Source organism: Vulpes lagopus, chromosome 6 (genome assembly GCF_018345385.1).
Source record: "Vulpes lagopus strain Blue_001 chromosome 6, ASM1834538v1, whole genome shotgun sequence".
Taxonomy (NCBI): domain Eukaryota; kingdom Metazoa; phylum Chordata; class Mammalia; order Carnivora; family Canidae; genus Vulpes; species Vulpes lagopus.
The window spans coordinates 1564187-1581389 of NC_054829.1; the positions used below are offsets into that span (position 1 = coordinate 1564187).

Sequence of the window (17203 nt, forward strand, 5' to 3'; positions counted from 1 at the left end):
CTCCCACCCACGGGCCAGCCTGGAGCCCTCGGCGCTGGGTTCTCCTCCCTGGACTACGAGCCCCAGGCTCTAAGGTGTGTGCAGGATGCAGGAAGGTTTGCACAGACCCCGCTGGCCTGGCAGCAGCACCACTGACCCCTGAGCTCTGTCAGCGTGGGGGAGACAGGCTGCAGTCCACGGCCTGACCCCACGGCCATCACCCAGCATCTCGGGGCAGCCAGGGTAGCGACAGGCCAGTGCCTGGCCTCATAGGCACCTCCATCCTCCACCTGACGGTCTGAAAAGCAGCTGTCCGCCAGACTGTCTGCCGCCAGGTGGGTCCCACACCAGGTAGCATCGCTGGACACCCAGGCGGTGGAAAGAGCCAGAAAGGGCCGAGCTCCGTGCTCCCAGACGAGGGCAGCGGGCTGCTTCAGTCTTGATTACAGCCGTGGCGGGCTGCGGGCTGCTCCACCTGGATACAGGGCTCTCCTGACGGCCAGGCCATGACTTGACCCCGGCAGGACCACGGGGCAGGCTCCCGGCAACAGCACCCAGAACGTTCCGGGCCTCAGAGCCTGGGGTCCCCCGTTCCCCAATGACCATCCCTGCCACCATCCTCTTGCTCTTCATGCACCGGAACAGAAGGCGACAGGCCCAGCCCTCCCGGCTGCTGCAAACAGCCAGGCCCCGGGGCGGCTGACAGGCTGTCCTGGCCACTCGCAGCATGTCCCCCCAGAAGCATTTCCTCCCGATAGTTTAACATTCCAGAGCCGCTTCGAGCGATCGATGCCCTGGTTCCGGGGAAATTACCTCATCTGAATCCTAAAGTTCTATTTATGCTTCTAATAATCTCCCCATTGATCGCCAGGACCGTTGTCTAATTATAAATCCATTCCCACCCACCCCGCACGCAATCAATGTGCACATAAAACCGAGAGGGAGCCTTAAATGCCCGCGTTTTACAACGTGCTGGCTGCTGGCGGGGCTGCCCGGCAGGAGGCCAGCGGCCCCCCGCCCCCCGGGCCACGGAGGCAGAAAGCCTGTCAACGCCAGCTGCACCCACCCCGCTCGCTCCGCGGTCGCTCCTGCCCCTCCTCTACCTCTGGGCACTCTCAGTGAAGGACCCTCCTCTGCCTGGCACTGAGGCCCCGGCAAGGCACGCACTGGGCTCCCTCCCCGGGCAAGGAGCCCCCTGGCTACTGCCGGTGCCCCCCTCCCACTGGCCCACCACCCCTGGTGCTGGGCCTGCCATCTCTGACGCTTCCGTCTGGGCCCAGCTCAAGGCCACTTCCTCCAGGAAGCCACCAAGCTCTCCTGAGCTGCCTCCCCACCACATTCCTCCCGGGCAGCCCAGCTCTCCGCCCCGGAGACATGGGGCATGCGTGGTGGGGGCTGGCCGCCCTCTTCGTGCCTTCACCCCAAGACTCAATAAAGGAGGACTGAGAGCAGCAAGACCACACCCAGGAGGTAGCTTCACACCAACAGGAGGCTAGTTCAAGGCCCGAAGCTCTTGCCCGAGCCTCTGCGCACCCAATGCCCAAGCTGCCAAGGGCCAGGGGGCCCCAAGGACAGAGTACCCTCTGGAGGACCGGCCCCAGCAATGGGTCACAGGGTCCGGCTCCCAGCAAGGGCAGGATCTCCTCAAAGGCCATGCGGGAGGTAGCGCTATCAACCAGTACGGTCTCACGGGGCTCAGAGGGGCCAACGGGCCTGGGGGTGGAGGGGGCAGGGGCTCATCCTGCTTTGGGACCGAAAGTGCCCCCCGAAAGGCCTCCAGAGAGGCCTCAGTGCTTCACACCTCCAGTGAGGCCTCATGCTTCACATCTCCAGGGAGGCCTCCGTGCTTCATCCTTTGGGACCCATGGCCGGGGACCCTCCTTGTACCTCCATTGCCCAGGGCCCCACAGGGCACAGAGTCCCTGGGGAAGGTCTACCCATTGCTCTATTTCAGAGACGCTCCCCGGGGAAGCTTGTGCAGCTGGCTCGGTAGTAACTGGACCAAGCAGAACCAGCTTTCGTTGTCACCCACGGATCTCTGCCCCCGGCTCCATGGGGGTAGGTGATGCAGGGGGCAGCGGGGGCTTCTCCATATAGCCACACGCACCAACGCAGCAGCGTCAGGACTCACCTGGCCAGGCCCGACCCTTCTACTGTCTCCCCTGCTCTCCCCACAGCCCCATCTCCTGAGAAGGCTTCATACCTCCAGGGAACCCTCTGTGCTTCATACATCCAGGGATGTTGGGATACTTCACACCCCCAGGGAGGCCTCATGCTTCACACCTCCAAGGAGGAGGCCTAGAAGCTTCACACCTCCAGGAAGGCTGAAATGCTTCACACCTCCATGGAGGCCTCAGTGCTTCATACCTCCAAGGAGGCCTCAGTGCTTCACACTTCCAGGGAGGTTGGGATACTTCACACCTCCAGGGAGGCCTCATGCTTCACACCTCCAGGGAGGCCTCATGCTTCACACCTCCAGGGAGGCCTCATGCTTCACACCTCCAGGGAGGACTCATGCTTCACACCTCCAGGGAGGACTCATGCTTCACACCTCCAGGGAGGCCTCATGCTTCACACCTCCGGGGAGGCCTCATGCTTCACTTCCAGGGAGGCCTCATGCTTCACACCTCCGGGGAGGCCTCATGCTTCACTTCCAGGGAGGCCTCATGCTTCACACCTCCAGGGAGGCCTCATGCTTCACTTCCAGGGAGGCCTCATGCTTCACACATCTGGGCCTCCACACAGAGGGTTCCCTCGGCTTGGAAGGTCCTTCCTACTTGTTTGCCTGATGAACCTCTCTCCTGGGCTAAATAGGTGGACACACCTGAGGGCACAAGAGCCCTAGGAGAAGGTATCCCCTGAGGCTTGGGCAGAGTAGCCACGTGCTTTCTGGGGAAAGACCTTCCCAGGACAGCCTCCAGCAGTTAACCTCATGCACTACCCAAACCCAAACCCAAACTCCCTCCATGTCCTAGGAGACCCCTAAGCCAACAACCCCCCACTCCATCTCCTATCCTAGTATCCTTTCTGCCCGATGGAAAACTGGGGGTACAGCAGACACCTGGGAGAGACCACCACCAGCCAAGCTCCATGGACAGCGGGGAAGCAGCCAGCCTCAGCTCCGCCCTCCAAGACTGGCTTCATCTCAACCATGGGGGTGACACAGGCCCAGAGCCCTGCCTGACGACACTGACCCAAGTCCGTGGCACCCACAGTGCCCCCCGGTGCCCAGAGCTAGTCCCATGGAGGCCATGTCCCCCGGTGGGGGCCACAATCTGGTGCGCTGAGAGAGGAGACTTTGAGGGGGGGCGGCCTCCCCCCTCAACATGCAGCCAGCTGGAAAGGGGCGGCTCCTGAGACACCATGGGAGTGGACACAGACCTCCTCTGCCTGTGGGCCTCACCCCGCACTCCAGGCTGTGTCAGCTGGACCACAGCCCTGGGGGCAACCTGGCCTGGCAGAGGAGCCTGGAGGGGAGGGGCACTGGGGACCGCTCCTCACAAGGAGATGTTCCCTCTGTCACTAACCCTGAGAAGGAGGATCTGACGGCGTCCCAGGAGTCCTCCTGTGAGCCCACGGAACCCCACATGGTCTCAGAAGCAAGAGTGGCCAACACCATTGCCAACCACGCATGCAGGTGATGTATGAGGGGACACCCCCAGGGACGTGGCTGGGCCCTGCCCACTGAGACTCTGCCAGCAGGCCGACCGGGCCTCCCGCCACCGCGCTCATGGCCCCTTGAGCTGGGGGGAGCCACTGAGCCTGCATGACATGGGCCACGGTGAGGGGTGGACGGGGAGCCCCAAGCGGGAGCCCAGCAGCCCACCCTGCCCGGGGGACTCACCAGGCACGACGGCGGCAGGAAGCTGTTGACCCTGGAGACGCTCCACATGCCCTCCAGGCACTGCTGGGCCTGGATGGTGACGGTGCTCAGGGCCCCGCCCAGGCCAGCGGGCGCCACCGACACCTGGACACTGCGCCCGGCGGGCCAGGCCGCCCCCTTCCTCTTGTCGGGCCCCACTCGGCCCGGCTGCCTCCCTGGCGGGCCGGCAGGCACGGGCGCATCCCGCGGGCCGGTCACGGTGCCGGGACCCCCTCGAGGCGCGTCGGGGTCCTCGCGGCTGGCAGGTGCCTGGAGCAGCCGCAGGGCCTCCCGCGTGAGCTGGTTCAGGCGTGTGGCACAGACGTCACAGCGGCGCTCGGCCTCCGGGCGGCACGCAGGCAGGGTTCCCGGCGCCGGCAGCTTGTCGAGCAGCAGGGCGGACAGGCAAGGGTCCTGGGGGGACACGGGACAAAGGTGGTCAGGCCCGGGCACTCGCCCCGCACGGCGCCAGGCCAGCTCGTGCTGTGGCCGCCGCAGAATCCATAACTGATTAATAAGCCGCAAACGGTTCCGTCTGCGTGAGCCCAGCAGGACAATGATTATCGGCGCTTAGCGGGGAGGCCCACGGTGCCCCTGACAACTGCCCGCCGCCTCCGCCGAGCTAACGAGGCGTCTGTGCGCTCCCCAACCGCCAGGCCACCGGCGGCCAAGGCCAGGCGGCCCGGAAGCAGGGTCGCCGCATCCTCCAGCCCGGCCCAGGGCCCTTCCCCCGCCGTGTGCGCCCAGCCCCCGGGGGCCCCCACCCCACTCCACCCACCCACCCCTCCACTAAAGCAATAGCCATCCAGAGCCACGAGGGCTCCCCGGGCTTGGCTGGACACCCTCTCCCCGCCTTTGTGAACCCTCCAGCCCTGGTCCGAATCTGCAGAAACATGAAATGCGGCCCCACGCTAAGTGCCGCAGAAGTCATGCCGTGCAGGGACACCGGGAGGGGCGAGCCAGGCAGTCCCGGGCCCACGGAGGATGGAGGACGAGCGCCAGTGGGCAAGGAGGCAGGAGGCTCGATGCCCACCCCGCTGGACCGCAGACTCGGACTCGGTCCCCTGCAGCCCCGGCGTCCCCGCAGTACACTGGGTGAGGGGGACACACGGGTCTCCCTCATTGGGAGCCTAGTGTCCACAAAGGGCTAGGAACAGGAGCTGGGGGAGCCCAGAGGAGGCCCTCACCCAGACTGGAGGCCAGCGAGGGCTTCCTGGAAGAGGTGACACCACTGGGAGGAGGAGAAGAGGAGGGAGTCAATCCTTGGAAGGAACCTCACTGGAGAGAAGTTATCAAGAGTCCTAGTCCCAGGGCCCTCGCCCCGTCCCTCGATGGCCCCACCAGGCTCTGCCCTGGCGCCTCCCTGGGGCAGCCCTGCGGGGATCAGGCCTGATCCAGGCCCAGCCTCTCGGGCTCCCTGCCCTCCCCCAGGGAGGTAAGCCCCAGCCACAGGCACCTGCTGGCCCGGCCCAGCTGCGGCCATGACCACCCGGGACTTTCCCAGTGCCAAACCCCAAATGCGGGCCTAGGTCTTCACTTTGGCCAGCTGGGCCATGCGGGGGCGGGGGCGGGGGCGGGGGCGGGGGGTGCACCTGGACCTTCCCCTCCCCACCCAGCCAGGACCTGCTACAACGCCCCAGAGCTGGAGGCCTCTTCCCTGCCTGGCCCCAGGCAGCCCCCCGCAGCCCCCTACTCTCTGGGTGGCCACACCGCCCCCACGGACCCCAGGCAGGACCCGACTCCCGCCGGCTGCCTCGCCGGCCACAAAGGGGCCACGGCTCCCCAAACACACCCATTCCTCCGAAGAGGAAGCCGAGGCCACCCTCCCAGTGGGCGCATCTCACGCACCCCAGCCAGGCTCCCCGAGCCGGAACCGCGGCCTGCGGGGGACGGTCCAAGGGGCACCCGCTGTGGCAGGGCGGCCTCGCTGGGAGGGCGCACCGCTGGTGGGCCCCGCTCAGCCTCAGCCGCAGGCCCTGCTGCCCCCACGTACCCCGGGCCCAACGAAAGGGTGGCCCCGGCCCAGGCAAGTGGCCCCAGCTGCCCGACTTGTGGGTCCCTCCGGAAGGCCTGGATGTTCTCCGGCCGAGGGCTGGAGGGCTCCGGAGCCTCTGAAGTGCCAGCATGTCTGGTCCCAATTAGCGGACGGCAGGAAGCCAGGGCAGGGCCGGTGAGCCCGAGCCCTGCGGGGGCGGCGGGGGGGGGGGGGAGGCCCATGGAAACTCTGTGGGAGCCCCCGCCCGGGCTGGCACGCGGGGCCACCGATGGAATCCAGACACCCGGTCCCCAGCCGCAGGCCTGGCTCTGTCACTTGTCACTCCCAGCCTGTTTTCCAGGTCCCAGCTCTGATGACTCTGGATTTTCCACTCAGCGGGAGGCTGCTCCGTGGTGGACGAGCAGGAGGGAAGGAAGTGCGGGCTGCTGCAGCCATTAGCTGACTTGAAAGGCGGCCCAGCCCCCCCTCCCCGCCCCCCACCCCTTGGCCCAGCTGCCCATTGTTCCACTGCCTCTGCCTGGCCTGGGGACGTGGGGCCCCCGGGGGAGCCCCGTGGCACCCCCTGCACGGCCGCACAGAGGAGGCAGGAAGGAAAGGCCGAGCTGGAGCAGGGGCCGGCCGCTTACAGGCCTGAGCGCGCACCAGCCCCCCACCACGCTGGCCAGGGCACGGGGGCTGGGGGCGAGGCGGCAGGAAGCCAGCAAACCCCCCTCCCAGCTGTGTCATCAGGAATTCGGATGGCAGCTGGCAGGGAGGCTCCAGCCCCACCAACGCCCCAGGCCCTGGGCATCAAAGCCCCAGGAGGAAGGGAAGCAAAGCAGGAGGGCTGCTCAGTGGGGGGCCGGGCGCACCAACCCCAGCCCCGGCCTCCTGAGCCCCCAGGACGCCCGCCCACACACACCTGGGCCCCTCCCGCACTGGCAGCCAAGCGCACCTCTTGGGGGAAGCTCCCAGTGCCTGCACCGGGCCCCAGCTGACACCCCAGGGCCGCGGGGGCCTCCTGGCAGCCCAGGGAGGGGCAGGGGCGTCCTCCAACCTGTGTGTCACGTCACACACACGAGACACACAGAGGACAGAGCTGCCCTGGGGGACCACACGGAGACCCCGTGGGGCTGAGGGCCCACCCGGCCCAGCAGCGGTGGCCCAGGTGAGCATGGGGGCGGGGGCTGCCAGGCCAGAGCGGGAGCCCCGAGCTGCACGGGCCCCACGCACCCCACGCAGGAGGGACCCAAGACCTCCCACCCGTCTGCTGGCCCGGCCCGGCAGGCAGCAAGCTGCTCCCCCTCCAGGACCACGGTGGCCCTCACGTCACAAGCCAGCAGCCCCTAGACCGCCGCACGTGGGGGTGGGCAAGGCTGGGGGGTCCTTCCCAGGCCTCCTCTCCGGGCCGCGCCCAGGGGCCACGGGCCCAAGCCCCAGCTGTCGTTGGCGCAGTATCAGGAGTTCGGAGCCCCGAAAGGCCCCGCCGCCACGCCACCCCTCAGGCACCCCCGGGAGCCCCGCACCTTCAGGAAGACGGTGATTACCCCGCTGCAAAATATTACTTTTCATTTCCTCTCTACAGTCTAATTAAACAGATATTTTACTTGCATTTGGAAAATGTTTTTCTTAATTTGATTCAATTTAGCGCCGCACACCACCTACCCATCACACCGCCGGGGTTTTAGGGAGCCTCCCCCCACTTAAAAATAACGACTCGCCATTTCTCATCTGCTTTCTGGGGCTTCCGAGCTGCTTTAAGTAATCCTTCCATTTCCTCCTTCATCCAAGGCCCAGGGTGACTCCTCCAGGGATGGGCTGCCCCGTTGCCCCGCCAGGAGAAGCTTCTCGAAGCCTGGCCGGCGGAGCCCACCGCAGGGCAGAACCGGAGCCGACCAGGGCAGAGGCAGGCCCTCCGCTCCCCAATCGGCACAAACCCCCAGACTTCAGTCTGTGAGCCCCGTCACCCCGTGTCTAGAAAGGGGGCCCACGGGCGGAGCCTCCGGGGGGGCGAGCAGGCCCAGAGGCCCCCGGGAGGAGCGCCCCGAGGCCCGGTGGGCCCCTCCCCAGCACAGGCTGGGGCCTGGCCCTCTGCCTCATCCTCCCCTCCCTCCACGAACACATTGCCCGGGGCCCTGACCCTGTGCAGCTGCGCCTTCCGGAGCCGACGGCAGGTCCGGGGATGGGGGGGACCCCGCCTGCTGGGCCCGGCGCTGCTCTTGCACGGCTCCGTCGGCGGGGACGTTCCGATGCCACGTGCTGCCTGCCGGACCGGGGCTGGGGGCCGGTGGGGTTCGGTTTGCCATCCGGCCACACCCCGGCCCCTCCCACCTGCCAGGCACCTCACCGAGGAGCCCAGTGCCAGCCAGGGGCCCTGCTCACCCACGTCTACCCAGAGACCCCCGGACCTGACCCCCTCCCACCTGCCCGCGCAACCCTGGAGACCACTCCGGCCCCACCGGTCTGCAGCTCTGAGGGCCCCCTAGCTGACACCTGCCCCCCTCCTCAGCCAGAGGCAGGGGTGGGGACAGCCGGGGGTGCCGCCCGGCCCACCCAGCACGGACTGGTCCCTAAGGCCCTGTGCCAGGCACCAGCCAGCTGGGCGGTCAGGGCACACACTGGTTCATTGAGACCCCCTCCCTTCAATAGCCTCCCCTGTCCTCCGACGCCGCGATGCCACACAAGGGTGCTGGGGATCCCGGCGGCTGAAGGCCAGGCCAGCAGGATGGCCTCAGCTGGGGGCAGGGGACAGAGAGGCCAGCATCCTGGGAGCACTCACCCCACAGAGGAGGCGCACCACACACTTCGGGGGGAGCCTGGAGCCCCCCCGCACAGCTCAGTACAGCCCCGTGGGTGTGGGCCGCCGCCGCATGGACCTCATTCTCATCTGAGCAGGTTCTCACCACCGAGGAGGGGTCCACACTGCATGCAGGGCCGTGGCCAGGCTCCCCGATGCCACTCGGGAGGGCTCCAAACCCCCAGGAGGCCGGACACTGACCCGGGTGGGCCCGCGGGAAGAGGCCGGGTACAAAAGCGCAGTGGAGCCCCTGGAGTAACCCGCGTCCCCCTGCTGGGGGCCCTTGCACGCACATGGCCCCAGCCCAGAGGGGTCCCCAGCCACCAGGTCCCTCCTGTGAGGCTGCAGCTGTTGAATCAAAGGACCTCGCAGGACACCCCAGCCCCCAACCTCTGCTCCTGGGCTGGAGGGTGACCCCCCTCCTCCAGACTGCTCGACCCTTGACCTCACCCTGGTTTCCCCTCCTTGCTCTACCTGGCACCCCATGACAGTCCCCAAGCATGCTGCAGCTGTCCCCATCTTGGACCCCTTAAGGTTCCCTCCCCTCAGAGACCCTCGCTCCGTCTCCGTGGGTCTAATTCTAACCGAGATCAAACACCACCTCCTCCAGGAGGCCCTCCTAGATGCCCCTTTCCAGAGCCCTCTCTCCCAGGCCCCCAGCACTTCAGTTCGAGCAGAAACAGTGGAGGGAAAGTGGCCGGGGTGGGGGGGTGGCCTTAGGCAGGTGCCTGCTATTCCCTCCCTCGCCCCGTAGGGTGGTGGACAGTTCAGCATGTTTTGCTCAGGGGCCTGAAGCCTGGTTGCCGGTATGAGCCCTCCCGTCTCCCCTGCTCCCCCTCCCGCAGCACAACCCCACGGGCCAGGTACCCTGGGTGTCCACCCTGAGGCTCCTCTCCCCCCAGGGCTGCCGGGCGCTCTGAGAGAGGAGGGGTCCCACCCCGCGGCACACACCCAGCCCACCCTCCCCGCCGATCCCGCAGCAGCGAAGGCTGACACCATCTGGAGACGAGCACCCGCAGGCCTCCCGCTGGCCCGCTGCGCCGGCTGCAAGTGCCCCCAGGGTGCCAGGGCCGCGGGCCCATCGCCACCGACGCCCACTCTGCCGGGGACCACAGGACTCACCCGCTGCCCTGAGCCTGGGGCTAAGACACTCGGATCAGACCACAAGGCTTGAGCAGCAAGGGCTCAAAGTATGGAGGGTTCAAGAAGGGGGGCCCAGGAGAGGGGTCCCCAGGGACGAGATCAGGAGGGCCTGTGGCTGCATCAAGGGCAACCACCGAGCAAGCCACACCCAAATGGCTTCCAGACAATTCCTTGAGGTTTAGATAGGCCAGGTCCTTGGAGCTGTGCCGCGGCTGTGAAGGGTGGACGGGGACCTTTAGGGACCGGCCGACCCTATAGCCATTCCCGAGGCAGGTGCAGGATACGGGGCAGGGCCAGCGGCTGACACGCCCCACCTGGGGCAGGCTGTGGCGTGGGTCAGCATCCGTCACACAGGGGCGGAGGTGAACAGAGAGCCACGGCCCTGGGCCACGCGGGACCATCAATCCGTGGCTGCAGGAGCCCGGCCGAGCCCACCCACCCCAGAGCCGAAGCCTGGGATGCTCCAGGGGGATGGAGAGCAGAGCAGATGAGGCCAAGGAGCCCTCCCACGGACTGCCAGGAGCCCACCCCACCCCATGGGGGTCCCCCAGCCACAAAACATGACACAAAAATGAAAACGGCCTCCTTTTAACCCGGGGGAGCAAGGGACTCAGCCCCCCGGCCCTGCACCTGTCTGCTCGCATCCCCAGCTCAGCCCTGCCGCTGCCCGCAGCCGGACTCCCCCCAAGCAGACCCTCCCCGGGGGGGCACCGGGGCAGCCTACAGGGCCCGCAGCCCGCCAGCTCCCGAAGCTTCAGCCCTGCTCGTGCTGGTGCTCCGAGGGCGCTGGCTCGCACCCCCGCCCCTGGCTGCCCCCTCTCACTCCCTGAAGCCCTGCCTGGACCAGCAGGACATAGACAGGCACCCCGGTCATTCCTCACTGGACCAAGGGACACCAGAGGACACCGGCTAGACCACCTCTGTCTAGAGAGGAGGGAGGCGCTGAGGTCCCACAGAGGCTGGATGGCGAGGCGAGGCCCTCCCCGGCCTCCTCCCTCAGCCTCCCTGCCCGGGCTTGGCCGTCCCCCCGCAGTGGACGGGGAGCCTCCGAGCCCGCAGACTGCTCCCGTCCCCGCTGAGTCATCGGGGCCCCTGCCAGCTGGGAGCCTGCCCAGCCACCAGCCCCAGGGAGCGCCCGCCCCTCTCACACCTCCCTGGATGCCTCTGGAGCTGCCAGCACCTGGCTCAGCGGGGGAACACTGCCCCGCGGAGCCCCAAGGCAGGCACCGTGGTCCTGGCACAGGGGTGGCCCCCGAAACCAGTCGAGCTCAGGGCCAGGCTGCAAACAGTGTGGGGAACGGGGCTTCGGGGACTCACAGGCAGCAGAGGTCCCTCGCCAGCTGGGCCCAGCCCCTGCCCTCTCAGGGGCACAGGCAGTCGCGACAGCGCACCCAGGACGCCAGTATCGCGTGGCAGTGCCCTCAGAGCGGGGTGCCGAGGACACAGGGCATGCGGGGCCCGGGAGGCTTCCTGGTGGGGGCAGTGACAGGTGAATGCCCGCAGCCTTCGGGCTCGCTGGCCAGCGTGGTGTAAAACGTGAGCAAATGCCTGGGGGCTGCAGCAGCGGTCAGGGACCATCAGCGGTGGTTCTGGAGCTCACAGGGGGCCACGAGGACCAGGAGACCCCCTGCCGGGGCGAGCAAGAGATTTGCAAGGGCTAAATGAGAATTGATCCCTCTCCCCCATCAGGGGCGCTAATCAATTCAGCCCCAGTACTGACACGGCGAATGTCACGGGGTCTCCGGAAGAGGCACTGCCTCGGCAGCGAATGTCACGGGGTCTCCGGAGGAGGCACCGCCTCGGCGTGGCGCATCGGACTGGCAGCTGGAATGGGTCCCCGAGCAGGATCCGGGGTCCCCCTGCACCAAGGAGGGTGAGGATCGCCATCCTGGAGGATGGCGAGGCTGGTGGGGAGCTGGAGTCCAGCCCAGCAGCCCTGGGGCCGGACACAGAGGGGTGTGGGAGGGAAAGCCTGGTCACTCAGTCATTCCACAAACATTTCTGGGTGACCTGGACCCCATGCCTGTCCTGATAGAGCTCCCGGCCTAGGGGCAGCACGGAGGGCACAGAGTCCACACGGGGGTCACGGGGTGTGACGGGGTCAGGGGCAGCAGCAGGGGCTGCCCAGAGACGGGGGTCCCCGGAGTCTCCCTGCCACGCTGGCGGCGTGGCCACGGGTACTGGGGAGACACTGGTGACTCCTGAGCATGGGCGGGACGAGGGCTGGGCCTCTGCAAAGGGCGTGCTTGTGACAAGCCACTGCGGGATAAAGGCAGAGGCAGCCCCGTGCACCGGAAGGCACCTTTCGGTGAACCTTGGTCAGGCCAGAGACCCCCCCCAAGGGGTCCATGGTTGGACAACTCCCCTCTGGGTGCCCTGAGTGTGGGAGGCTGGAGGGGCACAGGCATCGGGGCCTAGACTGGAGGGGACGCTGAAAGGAGTCTGCGGGAAACTGGTGACCAGTTCACCGTGGAGGTGAGGACACAGATCGGCTGAGGCCGGGGTCTCAGGTACTCACTTGGGGGAAGGAGGACGGAGTGACCAGTGAGAAGCTGGGGGGCACTCGGGCCTGGCGGCAGAGCAAGGCCTTTGGTCCCTTGGAGGGAGGGATGCGGAGCCCCCAGGAGACTTCTCAGAGGTGGGGGCACCGGGCAAGGGCATGGGGAGCTCAGGGCAGGGAATGGGTGGGATGATCTGGGGTCACTGGGGGCCTAGGGGGGAGCACAGCCCACAGGGGGAAGGGCCCTGGGAGGCTGCTGGATAGTCCAGAGGCGGTGGCTCAGGCCCTGAGGATCCTCAAGGGGTCACCTGGACAGAAGCCCGGGGACCCTGGGGAGAGCAGAGGGGAGATGCTGGGGGGGTGCGGGGGCAGTGAGGGGTGCTCAGCCTGAAGGCCCCCATCTGGGTGTCTCCTCCACACCCGGCCCACTGCCCATCTTGGTTCAGAGAGGACAGTCTCCCAGCCTACACCTGGGCAGCAGAGCATGTTCCCTCCCCGAGGCCCCTAGCGGCCTCAGGGCACAGTCCTATCCACTCCACATAGATGACATCCCTCAGTGGGGACCACGTTCCCCCCCCCCTCACTTCCCCAGTGGAGAAACTGAGGCAGGCACAGATTGAAGAGAGGACAAGGCAGCCGGGAAGAGGCAGGCCACCTGATGGCCGGGGGCACCCACTGCCCCACTCGACCCCCATGGGCACCGAGGCCCCGGCACACAATGACTCTGGAGCCCACATCCCAACAAAGCAGCAAGGGCTGAGGTGTTCAGCCACCTTGTGCTGGCGCTGCTCTACCTGCCTGTGAAATGGGTACAAAGATGGTTCCAGATCTCAACAAATCTGCTCAGTAAGGAGAGTGGACAAGGAGCCAGCGGGGTGGAACCCTGGCAGGGACGCCAGGGGCACAGGATGGGTGGCCCAGGATAGCCTACGGTCACCTGTCTCTCTACCCTCTCAAGCCCCACCCCCAAACCTGAGATCAAGTGGGGACCCTGAGGTGAGGGCCTCCATGAGCCAGGCTGGGGTCCAGCTCCAACCCCACCCCCAGCCATAGGAGCCCAGCAAGCCCCGCACCCCAGTCGGAGCCTCCCTGGATGCAAGCGTGAGCTCAAGTGAGACGCAGGGAAGTTCTCTGTAAACTGTGAAGCGCTGTCCTTATGAAGCTCATCTGTGCAGGATGCAAAACAAGAAAGGGCCCCCTAGGGAAAATCCTAGAATGCCAACTCTACCCTCCAGCGCCTTGCTGGCCTCAGAACAGAGCCCAGGGCTGCTGGACATGGGCCAGACTCCGAGGAGGTCTGGGCTCGCCCAAAGCCATCCACACAGGCCCCCGCCCCGCCCACCACCTCCCAACCAAGGGCAGAGCGGGTCCCCACACACGCGTCCCAGACGCCACCTCCCCAGCCCTCCCTGAAGGAAGTTCTGGGGCACGGGGAGAGGCTGCAGGCTGAGATCCAGCCAGGGTGCTGGGGAGAGCCCAGGCTGCCCAGGACTATGACACCCACCAAGGTCCCAGGGTCTCAGGCCCAAGCCCCCATGTCCCCCTGGCTTGGGTGGCTCAGCCCCAGGGCCCGGAACCCCCCAAGACCTGCTTCCATCCTCACGGGAAAAACAATGCATAATAGGGCCTTCCCTGCCCTGGGCACAGCATCCTACAGGTTGGATCCCACTCCCAGAATAGCCCCAGGAGGCTACACCCATCTGACAAAGGAGGAAACGGAGCGGGGGAGGGGCCGCAGACCAGGAACAAAGCACGGGACCCTGGTCTGCAGGGTGAGCGAGCCGCTGGGGAGCAGGGGAGGCCGGGAAAGGGGATGAGCCCCCACCTGGCACCGAGGGGTACTGCCAAACTCAGAAGAGGCTGAGGCAGGGGAGGAGGTGAGCACTCTGGGTGGTCAGGGCGCTTCCCCATCAGCGTGGGCAGCGGGAGACCCCTGGGCCAGGCCCCCGCCCCCATGAGGGGCTCTCTCCACCGGGATCCCCCACCCACCTGCAACCAGCTGGCCACACGCTCAGCACCAGCAGGCAAAACCCAGCTCGGCCTCCGAGGCCCCTCCTCCCTCCGGGCTGTTTCCCCTAATGGGGTAGTAACCTGGCCCCGAGGCTCTGACAGGCCCCCAGGAAGTCGGTCCCAAACCACCGTCTCACGGGACCCAACCAGATTCAGGCCACCTGAGGCACAGAGCTTGGAAAGGCTGCGCCCCGCTCCGAGCAGCACATCGGGAGGGTCCAGCTCCAGCCCAGGGCAGGCCACAGGTCCCCTCTCGTCCGTCGCCACAGAGTGTCACCAGGACAGAAACCAGACTCACCTCCCTTCCCAGCCCCGCCCAAGACAGGAACACCAAGGGACCCCTGGAACCCAGGCTCTCGCCCCCATCCCGGCCTGCTAAGCCTCCTTAGAGAACTATATTTAGATTCAATGGGGATTATGCGGACTTCCCAAGACCGCTTTCAAAAAGACTGAAGGTCTGGCGGGAAGGGCTTCCTCTGGAGACCCCCACCTTCCCAGGCTTTGCAAACTTCCAGGGCTCATTGTTCCTAGAACAATGGTCCCAGCTCCTTCCAAGACCAGGGCAAGCCCATTGGCTGGAGAATCTGGCAAAGCCCCCTCCGAGGGCAAACACCTAGGCTGCCCGGGGCCCAGCTGCCCCCCGGTTCCCAAATGGGTGGTCACTGCCTAAGGAGGCAAAGCCCCAGGCTGTGTCCCGCACACAATTCTTAGTCCTGTCCCAGGGAGGGGTAGGCAGGGCCCCCCTCACGGTGGCAGGCCCACCGGCCGGTCCTCCAAGGCCTCCTGCCCCAGGTGTGCAGTTTCCAGACACCTGGCTGGGGGCCCAGGTGCCCCAAGGGCGACACCGCACCCAGTAACCTCTTGCTGCTGGCAGGGCAGGAGCTGTCCCGCCCTGGGTGGGGTCCGCGCCGTCTCCCTCTCGCCCTTCCCCTCCCAAACACAGGCTGTGGTTCCAGCTGCGGGACATCTGTGGCTCCGGGGAGACCCGCCTGCCCAACCCCCTCCCGCCCGCCGCGGAGCCTGGGATGAGCTGCTCCAACTCACAGGCGCTACAGGAGGAGAAACCGAGGCCCACGGAGGGAGCCAAGCAACGCCCCCTCCGGGCCCCAGGTGCTCAGGCCCAGCCCGGGAGAAGTGGGTCCCGGGAAGGCTCACTTACCCGGAGGGGTGTCCCGGGCCCGCTGACCAGCTTCCACGCCTGTCGCTTGAGCTCGGCGAGCTTCGTGTGGCAGTGGCGGCACCAGCCGCCTCCGCCCGCCGAGTGGCCCTGCTCCGCGCCTGCACCGGCGCCCTCGGGCGCGGGGCGGCTGCCGCACGGGTCCTGCTCGGGCCCGCCGGGCAGCCTCTTGCGGGGGGACACCTCCAGCACGGGCAGCGGCTCGCGGGCCGGGCCGCCCTCGGCCACCTGCGGGGGTGGGGGCAGAAGGGGGCGTGAGCCTGGGCCCCCGGGCGGCGTCTCCCGGGCCCCGGCCCCGCGGGCGGCAGAGCCCGGCGCGTCCCGGCCGCAGAGGGGGCGCCCGACCAAGTTGGGGGCGCGGGGCGCGAACCTGCCGCCCGCCCTCCGCTCCGCCCGCAGGAGGCCCGGCGCGCCCCCCGCCCCCGCTGCAGCGCGGCCCGCACCCCGCGAGCATCCTCGGCGTCCCGGGCCGCCTCGGGGCGCCCGCCGCCCCCCCCCGGGCCTGGCCGCGCGTACCGCGGGTGGCGCCGTGCACAGCGGGGAGCCGCGGCCGCCCATGGCCTGGGCGCGGGGGGGCCGGCGGGCGCTTCGGGCCGCGAGGGCTCTCGGGGTCGCCGCAGCTACGTGACCCGGCCCGGGGGCGCCCCCATGGTCCCGCCGGCCGCTGCGAAGTTGGAGGCGCGGGCGAGTGGAGCAGAGCGCGGCGGCGACGGGCGAGCAGGAGGCGAGGGCGGAGCTACGGGGGCGGGGCTACGGGAGGGGCGGGGCTATGGGAGGGGCGGGGCTATGGGAGGGGCGGGGCTACGGGGACGCCTTCCCGCCCCGCCCCGCCCCCCGCTCCGCGGCGCCCGCGGGGCCCTCCTCGCCGCGTGGCCCCTCCCCTCCAGGGACCCCAACCTGTTCGGCGAGTCCCGCCCGAGCGAGGGGCGCGGGGGGCCGAGGTGAGACGCCGGCACACTCGCGCGCATGCGCCTTCCTGCTCCCCTCCCGGGACAGCGGGGTCCGCGGGTCCCCTGGGGCGCACCGACCCACTCCTCACTTTACAGGCGAGCAAACTGAGGCCGCAGAGGGGAAGGTCTCGCCCGGGGTCGCGCCGCTAGTCGGGACGAGGTAGGGGCTGAACCGGCCCGGACACCCCCCCGTGCCCCCCTCCCCGTTGCTTTTTCCTGCAAATCCAGGTCGAGGGCACCCTCTGGGTCTCGGGGTCTCAGGTCGCACGCAGGTGAGCGTCGCCGCGGGGTGCGCCTCGGAACTGCAGCGCCTGCGCCGGAGCGTGTGCGGGGGGGCGGGGGGGCGGGGGAGCGGGGGTGCGGGGGGGCGGGTGTGCGGGGGGGCGGGTGTGCGGGGGGGCGGGGGGGGCGGGGGGGCGGGTGTCCGCCCCGGGCAGCGAGAGGTCGCGGCGCGCCGGGCCGGGGACGCGCCGGACCTGTTGTCAGGCCTGGCAGATGGGGACTTGGCTCCGGGATTAATTGCCCGTTTGTCTCCGGCTAAGAGGTCGCCCCCCGCCGCGGCGATCGGCTGCTCCCGCTGCAGCCCCGGCCTCGGAGCAGCCGCCGACACGCAGGCCGCTCGGGGTCCCGGCCCCGGGTCGGCCCCGATCGCCGGGTCGGGCTCCGAGGGCGCGGCCGCGGGCTCGCCGTGACGCGAGCGCCCCCTGCCGGCCGCCCCGAGGCGGGAGCGGGACCCGGCGCCGCGAGTCCCGGGCGGGGAGCCGCGTCCCGGGCGCCGCGAGGAGCCCAGCCGGGGAGCCCAGCCCCGGG

The 17203-nt window shown here is 68.3% G+C and overlaps 1 protein-coding gene across 4 annotated transcripts in view; it reads right to left on the minus strand.

Moving 5' to 3' along the window:
- KIF26A (kinesin family member 26A) overlaps positions 1-16154 on the minus strand; it is a 38370-nt gene extending 22216 nt beyond the window's left edge. For 3 of the 4 annotated variants that reach the window (XM_041759472.1, XM_041759471.1, XM_041759469.1), the window contains exons 1-3: positions 15960-16153; positions 15426-15671; positions 3824-4255 (exon numbers count right to left, since the gene is read on the minus strand). In XM_041759472.1, coding sequence (XP_041615406.1) covers positions 3824-4255; positions 15426-15671; positions 15960-16001 — 720 coding nt within the window. In that variant the 5' untranslated portion in view covers positions 16002-16153. Of the gene's footprint in view, positions 1-3823; positions 4256-15425; positions 15672-15959 lie in introns of all 4 variants that reach the window. The other variant, XM_041759468.1, reaches the window with a different exon arrangement.
- Between the last annotated feature and the right edge of the window lie 1049 nt (positions 16155-17203).